This window comes from Cydia pomonella, chromosome 9 (genome assembly GCF_033807575.1).
Source record: "Cydia pomonella isolate Wapato2018A chromosome 9, ilCydPomo1, whole genome shotgun sequence".
Lineage (NCBI taxonomy): Eukaryota > Metazoa > Arthropoda > Insecta > Lepidoptera > Tortricidae > Cydia > Cydia pomonella.
Genome location: NC_084711.1, coordinates 8439286 through 8454821, shown reverse-complemented (window position 1 = coordinate 8454821; position 15536 = coordinate 8439286). Strand labels below are relative to the sequence as shown.

Below are 15536 nucleotides of genomic sequence, written 5' to 3'. Positions count from 1 at the left end.
TATGTATTGAGATGACAGCAGTTACCGTACCTAAATTATGTGAAAAATATTATAGATCAGTAAGTGTAGAGTAGCAAATAACTATTACCATTTTACGAAAATTCATATCTATTTATTCAAACATTTAAGGTGATAACGAATGTTACAGCTTACACACTTATATTTTAACACTTTCACTGTCCGTGCCCCATATATGGGTCACAGCAAGTCTATAGGGACCGTGCGCGTTGGAGGGTCTGCCATCTTGTGGCCTGAATCGGAACAATAAACATGTACATTTACACGTCACGTGTTGTCTTGTGCATAGTAGGTTCTGCCATCTTGTGGGCTACATCGGAACAATAAACATCACATTTACGCCTCGCGCCAAAAATCTGACGGCTCCTGTGCTGCCTCCTACAGTTCATGCACGCTCCCTATTACAAAACCGGAAGGTTGACAGTTCAGTTTGGGACAGTGAACGTGTTAATAATTTTTGGTATGTGAAGATAAAATGTATATATTTAACAAACTTGAGTCCCAACGTGGCATGATTAGGCATAGAACATTTATAACACCTCCACAAACTCTTCAATACGTATAACTTTTCCCTTTCCTTTATCAGTCTCAGTTCCGCTCGCCCCCGCCTCATCAAACATACGATCCAGAATCATTTTGATCTGCTTCAAAAACCTTTTCAAATTAATATGAGACAGTATTCCTTGCTCAGTAACTGGTGCTAATTTTTCTCTATCCTTTTCCGATTTTTTCAACACTTCGTTAACGATATACGATAATGCTTGTGTAACTGTTTCTTCCAATTCCTAAAAAAATATTCCATTTTATATGAATCCAAAACATTATTCTTAGTTAAAATAATGATGTAACTTACCTGAAAATCTTCATATAACGAATTTAGCCCCAACATTTCTTCTATTAATTTTATTTTAAAAGTGTCCGGCGCCGTGTGTTTTAAAATACGCACGATGAGGTTTCCAACTGCAGCCACAGTGCCACTCGCTCTGTAATTAAATAAAAACATTACAGTGTAACAAACATACAAAACAGTTGACAAAACCGCGTACTGTTGCTTATGCATTGCAGTCATCATCCAGATTTAACTCTTTGAACGCTTTATGTCATATACACAAACATCACTCAAACGCCAAGATCCCGGGCGCAAGGGAGCTAATGTAAACCTTACTCGAAAGTGTGAAGGTTACTTTGTCAGCGTCCGCCATAACACCTATAGGTGTCCTTGGCGCTGTGGGCACGACTAGTAACGACAACTTTAGGTGTTCTTGACGTTAAAAAGATGACATTATCTCATTAGTACATTGCGATACAAGTGCGGAAAGTAGGAAATCCGCAAAGAGTGGCGATAAATTAAAAAACGACCAAAGAGAGTTTTTAACGACACGAGTTGCGAATCAACTTTTCACACGTGTATTGTACAACGTTTTATAGTACATATGGCCCTATCAATTTTCGACATACGCACGTATAGTGCTAGTTACCGCACTAGGGGGTAAAGTAGCACCATATGTACTGTAAAAAATATGTCTGCTCCATAACAACATTCATTACAAACTTTTATTGAACTAGCCCTGTTTGTATGTTATTAATTTATTATGTTAGTGTCAAATCTTGGAAGCTAAATTTGACCCACTGTGGATTGAGCTGAAAAGTATACATATGTAAGCCGGGTGACAATGTAATATCATGGTACCATCGAGCTTATCTGATGATGGAGACAAGAGGTGGCCATAGCTTAAGTTTGGGGTTTTTAGAATTGTCTCGATAAGTATTTGTTGCCAGTGGTAAGAAATACTACAGTCAGCAATAAAAGCTTGTACTCGTACCAAAAATGTTTTTATGCCAAAAACTTATTTTAATCTTTAAAACCCATTAAGTTGTTTAATTTACGTATGATAACTTAACCCATATCAAAGAGAATGTGAAATAGAGGCCACGCCATCTTACCGGGTATAACCCAAAGATTATGGCGCCATCACTCGAAACGATGCCGCCATATCTTTGGCCTTTGATCTATATTAGATGGCGCCACTTTTTGATATTTAACACATATCAGCCAAAAAATAAGGATCAAAGTCAAATGGCGTTCTAAAAGTTTTAATCATGTGTCGAAAGGTGGCAGAAAATTTACTGTGCTACAAAGTTTTCTTTAACAATTCACCTCTATTTCGAATTATCTTTGCCCATATCAAGGCAAAGGCGATTTAGTGGCTACAGTTCATCATTTACTTAATGATGAGTTTAATTCTTTGCTATTACAGGTAAGTAGATATACTTACCTAGAAACGGCTTCCTTCCCCTGTATAATATCGTTGACGCATGTGATCAATCTGCTGTGAGTGTCCTTCATGAGGTACTCTAAGGGATCGCAGTCTCCGGGTGGGAGAGACCCGTATTGCACTAGTAGCCTTTTCTGAACTAGCGTGAACTGTCTTTGAAGTACGTTCAATTCATTCTGTAACATATAAATAATTTTGAAAAGCAAATTTATTCTGTTGTCCTAACAGCAACACATTAAAATATTAGTTGCAATAAGGTACTATACAAATGGACTATTAACTGTACATATTGACTATGGTACAAAGTAAGTAAATAGATAAAATAAATAAATATTATGGGACATTATTACACAAATTTATTAAGCCCCTCAGTAAGCTCAATAAGGCTTGTGTTGAGGGTACTTAGACAACGATATATATAATATATGAATATGTATAAATACTTAAATACATAGAAAACACCTATGACTCAGGAACAAATATCCATGCTCATCACACGAATAAATGTCCTTACCAGGATTTGAACCGGGATAAAAATATGATTATTTAATTATTTTTTTAAACCTATTGAAATGATGCCACTATGTAAACAGTCAGTCACACGTCAGACTATTTATTGCGAGACAACTGAGATAGACCTTTATATCTTTAGCCCTAGCTTTGACCGCCAAAGATGTCAACTGATGTCCGCAGCTACAGTCCAATATCATCCTTCATACATTGCGACAAGGTTAACGATGATGCACAGCGCACGATAGGCGTGCCGATCAAATGGTTAAGAATATTAGGGAAGTATTGTGACAAAGTAGGTCTTTTAGACTTCTTTAGTTGTGAAAAGTATAAAACGGATGCAGTACCTATTAGATGACTTAGATCGTATCGAAATCTTTACCTCCGAGCTTTTTAACTTAATTCTTTCCTTTGCATGAACTTCGATACTTTTTAGCAACTTGACAATAATCTGCTTGCTCAATTCAGAGTCGAATTGAAAATTGTAGCGAAAATCTGCCTTGTCCATCCTAGCGTAATGGTCAGATAACTTTATAATTAAATAGTCTAATATCGCAATAATATCTGAAAATTCCTTCGCCTCTAGTGAATATTGTTTTTCCGCTGCCCTAACTGTTACATTCCTTTTCGTATTCTTGTATGTGAAATTTACTGATTCTGATAAGTCTCCATGTTCTGCCATTTCTTCTTCCGAAAAATCTGTAAATGAAAAGTTAATTCATTAATCAACACTATCAAGCATCCATAATCACAATTTAGCGATCATAATTTAGCGCACGGTACGCTAAATTATATTTTCAAGTTCGATAAATGCATAGATAGTAAGTATAATATAGGAACGCGCATGAAGTCGTAACATTTTAAACTACTTACCTGTAAATATCTCGTTAAACTGAATGCAAGGTTTATTCACAGTCAAACACAACACTTTATTATTCTCATGTTGATCTTCGCTAGGCACGCAGTACAAACTCGCCGGCAATAACACTTTCTTATTCAACACATCTATCTTTCCTTTTGCATCCGTAACAGTCAGGATGATTCTAACGAAGGTATCAGAGATATCTGCGTCACTGGACATAAATACTTGAGTTTCCACTATTTCAGTGCCATTTATACTATCTAAGCATATCACAGATTCGGAGCAGGCAAAGGGCGGAGAGCACACATATGTGATCTGAATGCTTTGTACCATCTTTGGGTCTTCACATGTTATTATGAGGACAACTGGGCATAAATGTAAGGCGTCATCTTGCGTGAACTTTTGGAATACATTTTGAACTGGTTTTTCGGCGTCAGCCTTTATCGTTATTATTTTGTCTATTGTAGGATATTGGTCGTTTATTTCTGAAAATACGATAGGTATATAACTTGAAAATCTTAGTTTAGTACATTCTGAATCTTGTTAAGGCTTACTATAACTGTAAAGTAAAAAAAATCTAGCAGGGTGCAAACTTGCGACTTCCTTGATTGCCAGAGTCGATGAATATTTCAATTATTTTATAGTATAATTTCAATTACCACCACCGACCACAAGCAAAAGCAGCGCGGTGACATTTTTGCCACACTTCTAATTGAATCGATTACTTACCACTTTCTTATGGTCCAAATAATTTATAATTATAAACCGCTTACTGTCGAAATTGGAATTAGATATACCTTTTTACGCTTGTTACACTTTCAGCAGGCTTGAGGCTGTATCTACTACAAATAGTTCTCAAGACCCGACCATTCGAACATTACTTGTTTAAAATACCTTAGAAAGCAACAGTTACCTTCATTACTTTCCAGAATCCTCTGCAGCGTCTCTTCGACATTATCTAACTCGGCTTGCACCGCTTCCGGATCCATAACATCATTTATCATCGACCCAGCATTCGCGTTTAAATCAGGTTCCGTCCCGATATAGCTAACCTGAATGGTACCATTATTGGAGAGCGTGACAACGCCACCTGGTAGCAACTTTAGGAAACACCGCGATATCGATATGGCAAAATGGGGCAGATCGCAGGACCATAGTAAAGTGGTGTTTTCGTAAACAAAAAGCTTGGAGTCTTCAGAGGCGACCATTACTAGTAGACGGGATCCTGGTTCTTAAAAAAAAAGTTAACAGAGTAGGGAAATAACAATTGCGATTTTTTGGAAATTAAGTGAAGGTCTTTAAGAACTTACCATAATACCAGCCAATTATATACGCGTTGAAACAAATAGGCATGTAATCAAACTTGATCATATACTTCATGAGACCATTGTCTTGGAAGCAGTAGAGATGTCTCTCACCCAAGGCAATGATGCTTGAGAAATTGCTGCTTGTCTGAAGGAGACAATAATTAATACTTGTGTTAATGAAGTGTTACACTCGTACTTTTTTTGATAATGACCCAGGCTATGCAGTCTTTATTTATTTTACGAATCGCACACTAGATGGAGCTACTAATCCTGAACCGCTCTGTTAAGATTTGTTGAGGTACGAGTACCTACGTAATCAGGATCCCTTTTGTTAGTTAGTGTGTGATCATCTTGAAAGCCAAATTTTCTTTCTGGACACTTATAGGTATGTTACCATCTACGTCTTAAAACCTGTATGTATGATAGAGCCAAGTAGGTATGATAAAGCCTACATAATATGTTCCCAAGTCGCTAATATTGTTCGCGGATGATGATGATTATGTTAATTATAGCGAGGTAGCGACTAACCTGGATAGCCTGTAGCGACGTCACTTCCTCGCCGGCATTGTAAACCCACTGCGGGATGCTCTTTTTATTTTGTCTAGCGGTTAGTTCACTGAGCTCTCTCAATTGCTGATAACTGTAACGATATAACAGTCAAACCGCGACAACTTTACTCTTTGGTCAAAACCCACTGCGGTATACCAAAGAGAATTTGAAATAGAGCCTTTAAATTTTGAATAATTTTGTCAATATTTCCATCGCGGGTAGTTAACTACCTCTTTCTAAGATAGGGTATAGGATCGGTCTATAGCAAAATGATTTTTTGAACCAAAAAAAAAATACTTAATGTTTTTTTTATAAGAAAACATTCAACTTGCATGACTCTTGTATGAAATAACTATTTATTTTAATTTAATACGTTTGCCATTACTTAGATCAGAGGTGCTGAAGGTGAAGGTGCCGAGGGGATGGGGCGGGGAAGGGGAATGTGACGCGACTCGTGCGCCGCGCGCCGTGCGCGATATTAGTCTGCAGTCGGCTGCCATTGTGTTATATTTAAAAAATCCAATAATTCTATCATTACAGACCTCGACATTACATTTACTTATTTTATTTTGTACTTATATATTTATACTAAAACAAAGTATTTTGATTTAAATAACCATGCCCGGAATATTTCACCACGCCTATTTCATCGATATCGATACAGAATTGCACTTTCACTATCGTGTGTTGTTCATGCTGAGGATAGATTGAGGGAAAATACTGATTAGGTATATTTCTCCTACTAAAACCACACCAAGGTCGCGTCACGAGGTGTATCATAATTAATTTGTTGATCTCGAATTTAGTCAATGAAAAATTGAGCTGTGATTTTAGTTGTTTGACGTTTAATTAGTATTATAATATTGATTGAAAGACTGACAAATCATAAATTAGGTGCAGTTATGTACACAATTGAGTTATTTTTTCTAGTTTTACTCCATTTATGTAAGATAATGACTTAGCGTGACAAGGTACCCAGTTTAGTAAAATGCTAAACTTTATGTCTTACACGACTAAAACAGAAGTTTTTATAAATAAGAATACATTGATTTCCGCTATAATTATCCTAAATAACATTTTGTTACAGATATTTCTTGCATTATAGGTACTAAAATAGTGATCTTTGAGTTTAACTTACTAAAGTTTAGTAAATGTCGTGACAAGGTACCCTAGTTACGTTTCCATACAAAAGTTTCGACCGAGTCACTAAACTTTATTGTTAAAAAAAACTGCTTTAACACCATTTCTATTATACCATTGTGGTACACCACGCTCGATACCATTTGATCTTGTGATATAGCATGAATTTACTAATTATTTTGTTGATTTTTAATATTATTAGTGATCTTTTTTGTAATTGTTAAAAATGCGGTAATTATTAAATTTCTTTATGATTATGGAGTTTTCTTTCATTCAATTGGCCCAAAATGCCATAGAATATGTAACTATGATGAGAAACTAACAGTTTTAATCTCATTATTTTATGAATTGGGTATAATTAACACTTTCGTGTTTCTTCCACCCTGGCATGTTCAACCTAAGGAATCAGAATAATTAACATGTATTTTTAGACAATTCACCTTTATTATAATTCTTTAACATCCAAAGATTATGATTATACCATTCACTATGTAACTTCGAAGTAGAAGTGTGTTTTTTGCCACTATAAACTTTAAATACAATTTTCTCAACTTGTGCATTTCGGAAGTCGAAAATTCAAAAATTTATATAAAAATAGTGGTTCCACCTACAGTCATCATTCTTTTTTGTATTGATAGCAAATTTAATCTACTTTTTGGAACTATGCATAAGTAACTCAATACCTGCAACAAGGTACTTTTCCATGTGCACTGACACATATGTGTTCATTTTGTTAAATATCAAAATTTTTAACACATATCAGTGAAATAATAAGGATTAAAGCCAAATGGCTTTCTAAAAGTTTTAATTATGTTCCGAAAGATGGCAGTAAATTTACGTCGCAACAAAGTTTCGTTGACAATACACCTCTATTTCAAATTCTCTTTGGGCACACGCATGAATATTAGTCTCCGACCAAAGTTTCGGTTTCGGCATAAAAAATATGTTTCAGCCGTTTCGCCAAAAAAAAATCGATTTTGTTCCAGATACTAACGAATACGTACTACATTGGCGTAGCCAGGTAAATGTCTGAATATAGGTACGTAGCGTTAACAAATCCAAATACACACCACACCGTGTGTTGTTCCTACCTACATATTTTACTAACATGTTTAGTTATTAAATTAAAAGAGAAAAAATTCACTGTCTCGGGTGAGACTCGAACTCGCGACACTGGATCACTAGCCCATCAATTCCATCTTATGCGCCTTAGGGAGGCGCCTTAGCGACATCTACCGTAAGAGTCTTAAACGGCTACCGGAGATGCAAGTCATGTTAGACATTCCCTTGTAACAATGCACCACCCAACGTGTGCAGGCAGACGTTTCTACTAATTAAATTAATGCTTAGTTATTGCTCTGAACCAAAAGAACTCTGTAAAATTATATTTACCTGTATATTTCTAACACCCACGTCGACTTGCATATAACGAAAGAATCGCAGCTAGCTACATAACAAACGGGGCCCGGGATTATAACATCGTTAAAGATGCACATGAAGAGAAACGTGTCTTGGTCAAAGAAGCTCAAAGTACCGTCAAGAGACTGAACGCATATGAAGTCCCTTGTTTTAATATTTCCGAATGGACCGCATGTTACGCTGTAGGCTCGACGTGTAAACGAGTGCTTAACAACCGATTCGAGAGCATTTTGATCTCCTGGAAATACAGTAGGTATAGTTAGCAGCACGGGAAGCATCTATCTAAACAAGTGAGGTGTTCAAAATTAACTACACACGTCTGAACTTAATCTCTTAAAAATAAAGTTGTGTGTAAGATCCTGGTAAAATCATTTTTGTCACCTCACCTGCTCAGCTATTTATTTCTGCTGATTGTACAATTAGTGGGAAGGTTTAAAAATATATCTTATGTTATGCAGTAAACCATGCTACACGGTCGTCATCAAGGCATCCGACGATCGTGACCTTGGTAGATTCCGACCGTGTAGGAGGCTAGGTTAGGTTAGTGATTAGTACGGTGGTGATTGGCAACCAAATTGTACTGAGCCACTATCAAGGTCACGGTGCCCTTGGACTGTCGGAAGTTTGGTTGCCTGCCGTGTATAGTAGGCATTTAACATCAGTATTTTCCAGGTAATCTAGCATGCTGTAGCTAAGTAGCTAGATAACGGGCAAGCAAACTTTATTCTTAATCTAACGAAATTAATCATTAATTATTTACCGACATCTGTGTGGCCTTCCTTCCTGTTTAATTGATATACGGCGTAGCTTTGTGGATGAAGAATTAAGATTTGTCTGTCTTCTTTTCCACTGCAAGTGAAAAGTGATTGAAAATTAAATAATTAGACACCACAGAGTAGTCAAACTGGTTCATGTTTTGTAAGTATTAAGTAGTGTCCGACCAAAGATTCGGTTTCGGCAAAAAAAAAACATGTTTCGGTTTCGGCCAAAAAACGACCGAAACTTTCAGCCGGACCGAAACTTACGAAATGGTTCTTCGTTCTATGTGACGAAGACCAAAAGTGCGGCAGGAGTGTGGGGGTAAGTAGTAGATATTAATATACTGATTTATATATACAGACATTAATTGGTTTAGAAGAAATCACAATTCCCCTAATGAGGGCGTCACCGGACGGTCGATGTTAATGTGTGTATAAAAGCGACAACAAAGCGAAATATTTTTTTTTTAATGATTTGAACAAGTCTACAAAAGGTTTGGTTTCGGCAGAAACTGGAGCCAAAGCCGAACCTTCGGCTTCGGCAAAAAAAATGTTTCGGTCGGACACTAGTATTATTATTCAGGTGTAGCGGGAATAGGTCTTTGAAAAGCACTTACGCTATGAATTTCCCAGTTTCAATTTGTAGTATAGGCACATTGAAATTATTTTCTAGTAGAATATGCGATGCATCTTGACGATTCGGCTTGTAAAGTTTAAGTATTGACCCTTCACCAGTAACAATACAGTCACTATCGCTATGAGAGCTAAATCTGTCCACTTTAAGACAACTACCATTTTGGGTTCCCACATCAGCTTGGTCTCCTCTTGAATCATTATTTGACCACCACTGTTTTACTTTGAATATAGACATTGTGCTATAAAACTTCAGTCAGAACAAGAATGGTTGGAGCCGGGCAGCTGATTCATGTTGCTGGGGCAACGATTAATGAAAACATTCACATGGGAAGTTCATTCTGAATTCATGGAAAATGACTTGGTCGGTGATATGCTGTATCTAACTATTTTGAGAATACCTACTTATGATCAATCATCTTTTCGAGCACTGGAAGTCAACAAAGCGCCTACAATTACAAATTTATATTTGAAAGATTTTTATTTGTCGTATTAAATATTTTCAACAGTTACAAGCTTTAGTTTGTTCCTCTCTATAGAAAAAAGAAACAGAGCACATCATTTCATCATCAACAGCATTAAGCCAGTAAGAGCAATTTATGCTGCTGACCGTACATACATCACAAAAGTCGTAATTTGAGATGGTCATACCATCACTTAACCGCTCTCTAACCACATCAATAATATTTTTTCTAGCGGTAACACCTGCGAAGACGCATGTCATTTTCGTGATAGTGACAACACTGGCCATCAAAACTGCTTTGCTTTTTAATCTTTTCATTAAGTTGTTTGTGTCGTCACCTTGTGGTGGTGATTTTCAAAACTTGTGTATTAACTTCAATTAGCATCGATCTGTTGTACGTTTTAAAGCGTTTACTGTGTGCAGGGACATTCAAGTGCGATAGTTCATTTATTGTTATCGACAACAAAACTATAATGTCGGAGCCAAAACCAGAAAACAATGGTAATGGTAGTAACGGAGACGAACAAAGGGAGAACGGCGGAGGAGATGAAGGTGACGCGTGGGGAAGCAGTGATTCCTCATACATACGGCAAGTGGCAAAAATGCCTGTCGATAGGAATGCCGCATATTATAACATGAACCACAAAAACCGCGGCATGGCCATTATCTTCAACCACGAGCATTTTGATATTCATAGCCTCAAATCGCGCACGGGAACGAACGTGGATAGCGATAACTTGAGCAAGGTGCTGAAGGCCCTTGGCTTCAGAGTCACAGTTTGCCACAATCTGAAATCTGAAGACATCAATAGGTACATACAAGACCTTGCTGGCATGGATCACACCGATAATGATTGCTTGCTTATTGCAGTGCTGAGTCATGGCGAACTCGGTATGCTGTATGCTAAGGATACTCACTACAAACCAGACAACTTGTGGTACTACTTCACAGCTGATAAATGCCCATCATTGGCTGGTAAGCCAAAGTTGTTCTTTATTCAAGCTTGTCAAGGAGATAAGCTTGATGGTGGAATTACTCTAGCAACCTCAAATCGCACTGAAACTGATGGCTTGTCCAGTTCAAGTTACAGAATCCCTATTCATGCTGACTTTCTGATAGTGTTTTCTACAGTGCCCGGGTACTTTTCTTGGCGCAACACTACCCGTGGGTCCTGGTTCATGCAAGCACTGTGTGAGGAGCTGCGGTATGCTGGAACTGATAGAGACATTTTGACACTGCTAACATTTGTTTGTCAAAAAGTGGCTCTTGACTATGAGTCGAACACTCCGGACATGCCAACTATGCATCAACAGAAACAGGTGCCGTGCATCACCAGTATGCTGACCAGACTCCTTGTATTTGGCAGTAAGAAATAAGCTTTGTTTCTACATTGGCTGGATTTTCTACTGATCTATCAAGATTAAAACAATCTTAGTTCCATTTAGTTTTAGTTTTTTAGATTAATTCTGTGTTTTATGTAATTCTGCATTTTCTGTGATCTCTGAAGAGGTGTGAGCTTAAATGTTTGAACAAACCTTAATTTAATAATTTGAAAGTTAAAAGTGGTTGTAGTTGTTGGAGATTATAGAGCAGCTAGAAATACATAATGATTATTAGAATAATGTACTTACTAGAGATTTTTGATACATTATTACTGTAGTAGGTATAACATATATATGTTACATATATACTTTCAAATATACATTCAATTATATCAAAACTTGATAAACCTTTGTATATGGTAAGCTAATTCTTACCATACTATATATTAATTTTCCTTATCCTTATGTCACAAATAATTACAATGCACAAAGTAGGATAATACTTATGTATTTATAATTGCAGATTATGTGGAGCCTCCTAAACTAATTACAAACATGGGTGGCTTAGATCCTACCACCACTCTGTTACCTACACCTCTAGAAATTTCCTTCCAAGGCCTGTGGCAAAGGAAGTTATTATTTGGTGCATTTACCATAGTTAGAATGGTAATGATTACATTGTTATTTACCTGCTTGAAATGCTTCGATGCATACAATCATGACATCCACAGTAGTCAGAATGCTCCGAATTAATTGATCTGATATTTTTAATATTTTTATTGACAATAACAATTTCTTAAATACAGTAATGCTTTTTTTAATATGATAATTATGAAATTAGGTGCATTCAAATGCTATTTACATACTTACCTACAACGGGTAATTTATTTTCACATGTACTTTAAGAAAATTATTATAATGAACAATGCAACATTAACAGTAACCCCTACTTAATTTGTTTCTCCATATTAGTTATGTTATGTTTTTGTTAATCTAGGAAATGTTTAGTTAAATTTAGTGTTACTTGTGAGTTCCTTTCACAACAATACTAAAATATACCAGTGGCGGGGCATCATACAACCTATGTTAATTTGGCCTACAAATTATGTCCAAATAGTAAAACCAAAATTTGGAGTCAACTTCTTAAAGCCTCGCCCCTGATTAGGTAGTAACTTCACTAAACCTCATAGCATTTAATTTAATTGTGTGCTAGTTGTGAATTTTGAAACTGCCACTTGTCAATTTTGACCATGTAATTTAGCCAGAACAGATATGCCATTTTTGTCTCCATTTGATTTACTTTTACTTAGTCAATAACTGTATGAGCTTAATTTTATTTTGTATTGAAGTTATAGTTTTTAAGTTATTTTTCTTTGCATACCTTGATTCCATGAACAAAATAGTGAAAATGAGTTTGTTGTCTTTGATGAAGAGTTGTCAGTTTTGTTTTACTGTAATTTTAATATTCCTTGAATTGATCTTTAAAGTGTAAGAATTCTGCCATTTTAGTAGTATAGTATTTTATAGTATAATATTTCATGTATTCATATCAAAGTATCATACCAATGATGTAAGGGAGAAAAAATAGATCAAAATTAAGTATTTTATAGTAGAAATTTGGCAATGTTCAGAATTATGCTCAATGTTGGACTGGTGTATGTGATATGAATTGAACTGATAATGTTAGAATGTGATAAAAAGTATTCAAAATACCTGTGGGGAAAATAATTCTAATGATATGCTATGTGTGATATTATATGCATTCTTTTTGTATGTGCCTTTTAAGACACTTTAATATTTGGTAGTTATGTAATAATCATAAAAACTTTTTACGCACAATTTCCTCATAGGGATTTTAACAAGAGCATAATAATGGAGTATGTTAGTGAAACTATTTTTATACTATTTGTGTAAGGTTTATTAAGCAATAAACTTTTCTTCCATGAATGTTTGTTTGAATTTGCAGCACTAGCCTAAAGAAGTACTCTATACACAAATCTCCTCAACTATAGAGTATATCGCGGTCACCACAACGTAGTGATTATATGCTCTTTGGTCACCACATCAACGCTGCCATACTAAATAATTTAGCATGGGAACGTGACTGCATGTTTCAGTTGCGCCCGCGTTTACCACCTGTAGTCGTGTAAATTAAAATCCCTACTAAAATTGAGTAAGGGATGAAAATTAGCTAGATACAGGGTGGCCACTTTCTGGAAAACCGGGAAAAGTCAGGGAATTTCGCTAGTCATGGAAAAGTCAGGGAAATAATAGAGGTCAGGGAATAAAAATTGTCTCTGTATGTACACAACAAAAAAATTCCATCTCCAAACATATATATAGATGTCAAAGTTTGTAGCGTTTTTACGTTCTTTATATTACCTATTCTGCTATAGCCCCGCGCGACGTGAAGACTATACAAGGTTTTCAGGCTCGACTACATTCCCACTAAAATTATACCCAACGTTGAAAAATATGTGCAGGGAATTAAAAACGAAAACAAAGCACCTGACAGCGCAAGCTTTACAGTAAGTAAATGCTGCATTGGAAGACAAATTATTAACCCTTTACCAGGCCAAGGGATATATTCCACCCACATCTTATATCGGTTACCGTAGTCAGGTTTTAACTCCAAACCACCTACAAAATATTTTGTCAATCCCTGAAATATTATTTTATGATCTTCATTCAGAACACGCTTCTAAATTGCGTAATATATCTTCGGCAGCCGTTTAAATTCACTTGAACGCTAATTTCAGTAAACTACGGAGAAATTCGAACACTCCATAATTTCTATGAAACAGAAGTACATAGGTCGAACAATTTTTTGATATTTTGTAGATTTTGAGTGTTGAAAGCTAATGTAATCGTAAACATTGCTAAATATTCATGCATTATTGTGTATGACCAGAATTAGGATGTGGGTTGACATTATCCCATGGCCTTATTAGAGTTTAACTGTGTGGGAGCTATTTTTCCCATGGCCCGGTAAATTGTCTTGTCATGTCATAAAAACTCACGTAAGTAAGTAGTGATTGATATAATGTTTCGTAGGAGATTTGGAGTTAAACCTTGACTATTATAACCGATATAAGATGTGGGTGGAATATATCCCTTGGCCTGATCAAGAATATAATAAGACAAAATCTAGTATGACAGTTCATTACTTAGACAGGCGATGGGATAACCGTAACCCACATTTTTATTTCTGGTTTAAAGGAAGATCTCCGACTTTCATAAATACATTTTTTACAAGGCGTTCAATACGGTTGCAACAGCATATAAAGTACGTATTAAGACACGCTGGTTCTTCGGGGCCTGGTAAAGGGTTAAAGGCTAAATTGGCCTTTTTTCAACCGGTGGCGGTACAAGTGGAGCCATTTTTAACATTATTTCAATCCGAGGCACCACTAGCAATGCTCACTCCACTCCTTGTACACGGAGGACCTACACAAGAAAGAAAAAAATAAGTTCAGCTGCCAAAGAAGCTGCGTTTTTGGAAAAACAGATTACCAAGTCGCAATAGATTTTGTTATAATTTTTTCAAATATATAATAAAAATGATAACTGATGACTAGGTAGTTTTGTTTCAGTTATACCCAAAAATTTTAACCGACTTCAAAAAATGAGGTTTTTCAATTTGTCGCTTTTGTACTCGTACCATAATACGCGAAACGTTGAAGTCTAGTACTTACTAATACTATTAAGGCCCGTATAAAGTTTTCCCTTTAGTATTTCTCGCTGGATATGATACATTTAATATCCAATAAATTCAGTAGTTAGAGGTACTGTTTAATTGGTTTTTCCTGTACAGCTTTTAACAAAAATGGTCAAAAATTAAATGAATTATTGGGTAATTGTAGAACTGTCTGATAGTAAATTATAATTTATAAATACAATGAAACAGTACAAAAACGTTACCTGACGTAGGATTTGAACCCACGACTTCCGTCTATGCTTTCGCTCTTACCAACTGAGCTATTCAGATACTACTTCTTATTATTTCCGTTTTCGTATTATTTCATTGTATTTATAAATTGTAATTTGCTAGCAGATAATTCTGCAAAAACTCAAAAATGTATTCCAATTATATATTTTATATTTATTACATTTAACTCTCTAGTCCGTAGCGGCAACATACAAGTTGCCATCATACTTGAAACAAAAACGCATCTCTACTATAAGAATTACCTACGGTTCGAAATCGAATGCCTAGAGAGGAATGTCAAATGGAACCTTTTGAACGCCACGTCTATCGTACGCGGCGCGTAATCGTGAA

General features: G+C 35.9%; 2 protein-coding genes across 3 annotated transcripts; one reads left to right on the top strand and one right to left on the bottom strand.

Moving 5' to 3' along the window:
• Positions 1-83: 83 nt before the first annotated feature.
• LOC133521259 (protein PTHB1) lies at positions 84-10085 on the bottom strand. 2 transcript variants are annotated; one of them, XM_061856123.1, is made up of 11 exons: positions 9457-10085; positions 8842-8930; positions 8055-8319; positions 5502-5613; positions 4977-5118; positions 4580-4897; positions 3678-4151; positions 3187-3503; positions 2295-2470; positions 872-1001; positions 84-803 (listed from the first exon to the last, which is right to left on the bottom strand). In XM_061856123.1, the coding sequence occupies exons 1-11, from the start codon at positions 9708-9710 to the stop codon at positions 549-551; spliced, it is 2532 nt and encodes an 843-aa protein (XP_061712107.1). In that variant the 5' UTR covers positions 9711-10085; the 3' UTR covers positions 84-548. The 2 variants fall into 2 exon arrangements, with proteins under 2 accessions (XP_061712107.1, XP_061712108.1); XM_061856124.1 differs by having other exon boundaries at positions 9878-10085.
• Positions 10086-10221: 136 nt separating this feature from the next.
• LOC133521260 (caspase-1-like) lies at positions 10222-13204 on the top strand. The gene is made up of 2 exons (XM_061856125.1): positions 10222-11300; positions 11781-13204. The coding sequence occupies exons 1-2, from the start codon at positions 10409-10411 to the stop codon at positions 12008-12010; spliced, it is 1122 nt and encodes a 373-aa protein (XP_061712109.1). The 5' UTR covers positions 10222-10408; the 3' UTR covers positions 12011-13204.
• The last annotated feature ends 2332 nt before the right edge of the window (positions 13205-15536 follow it).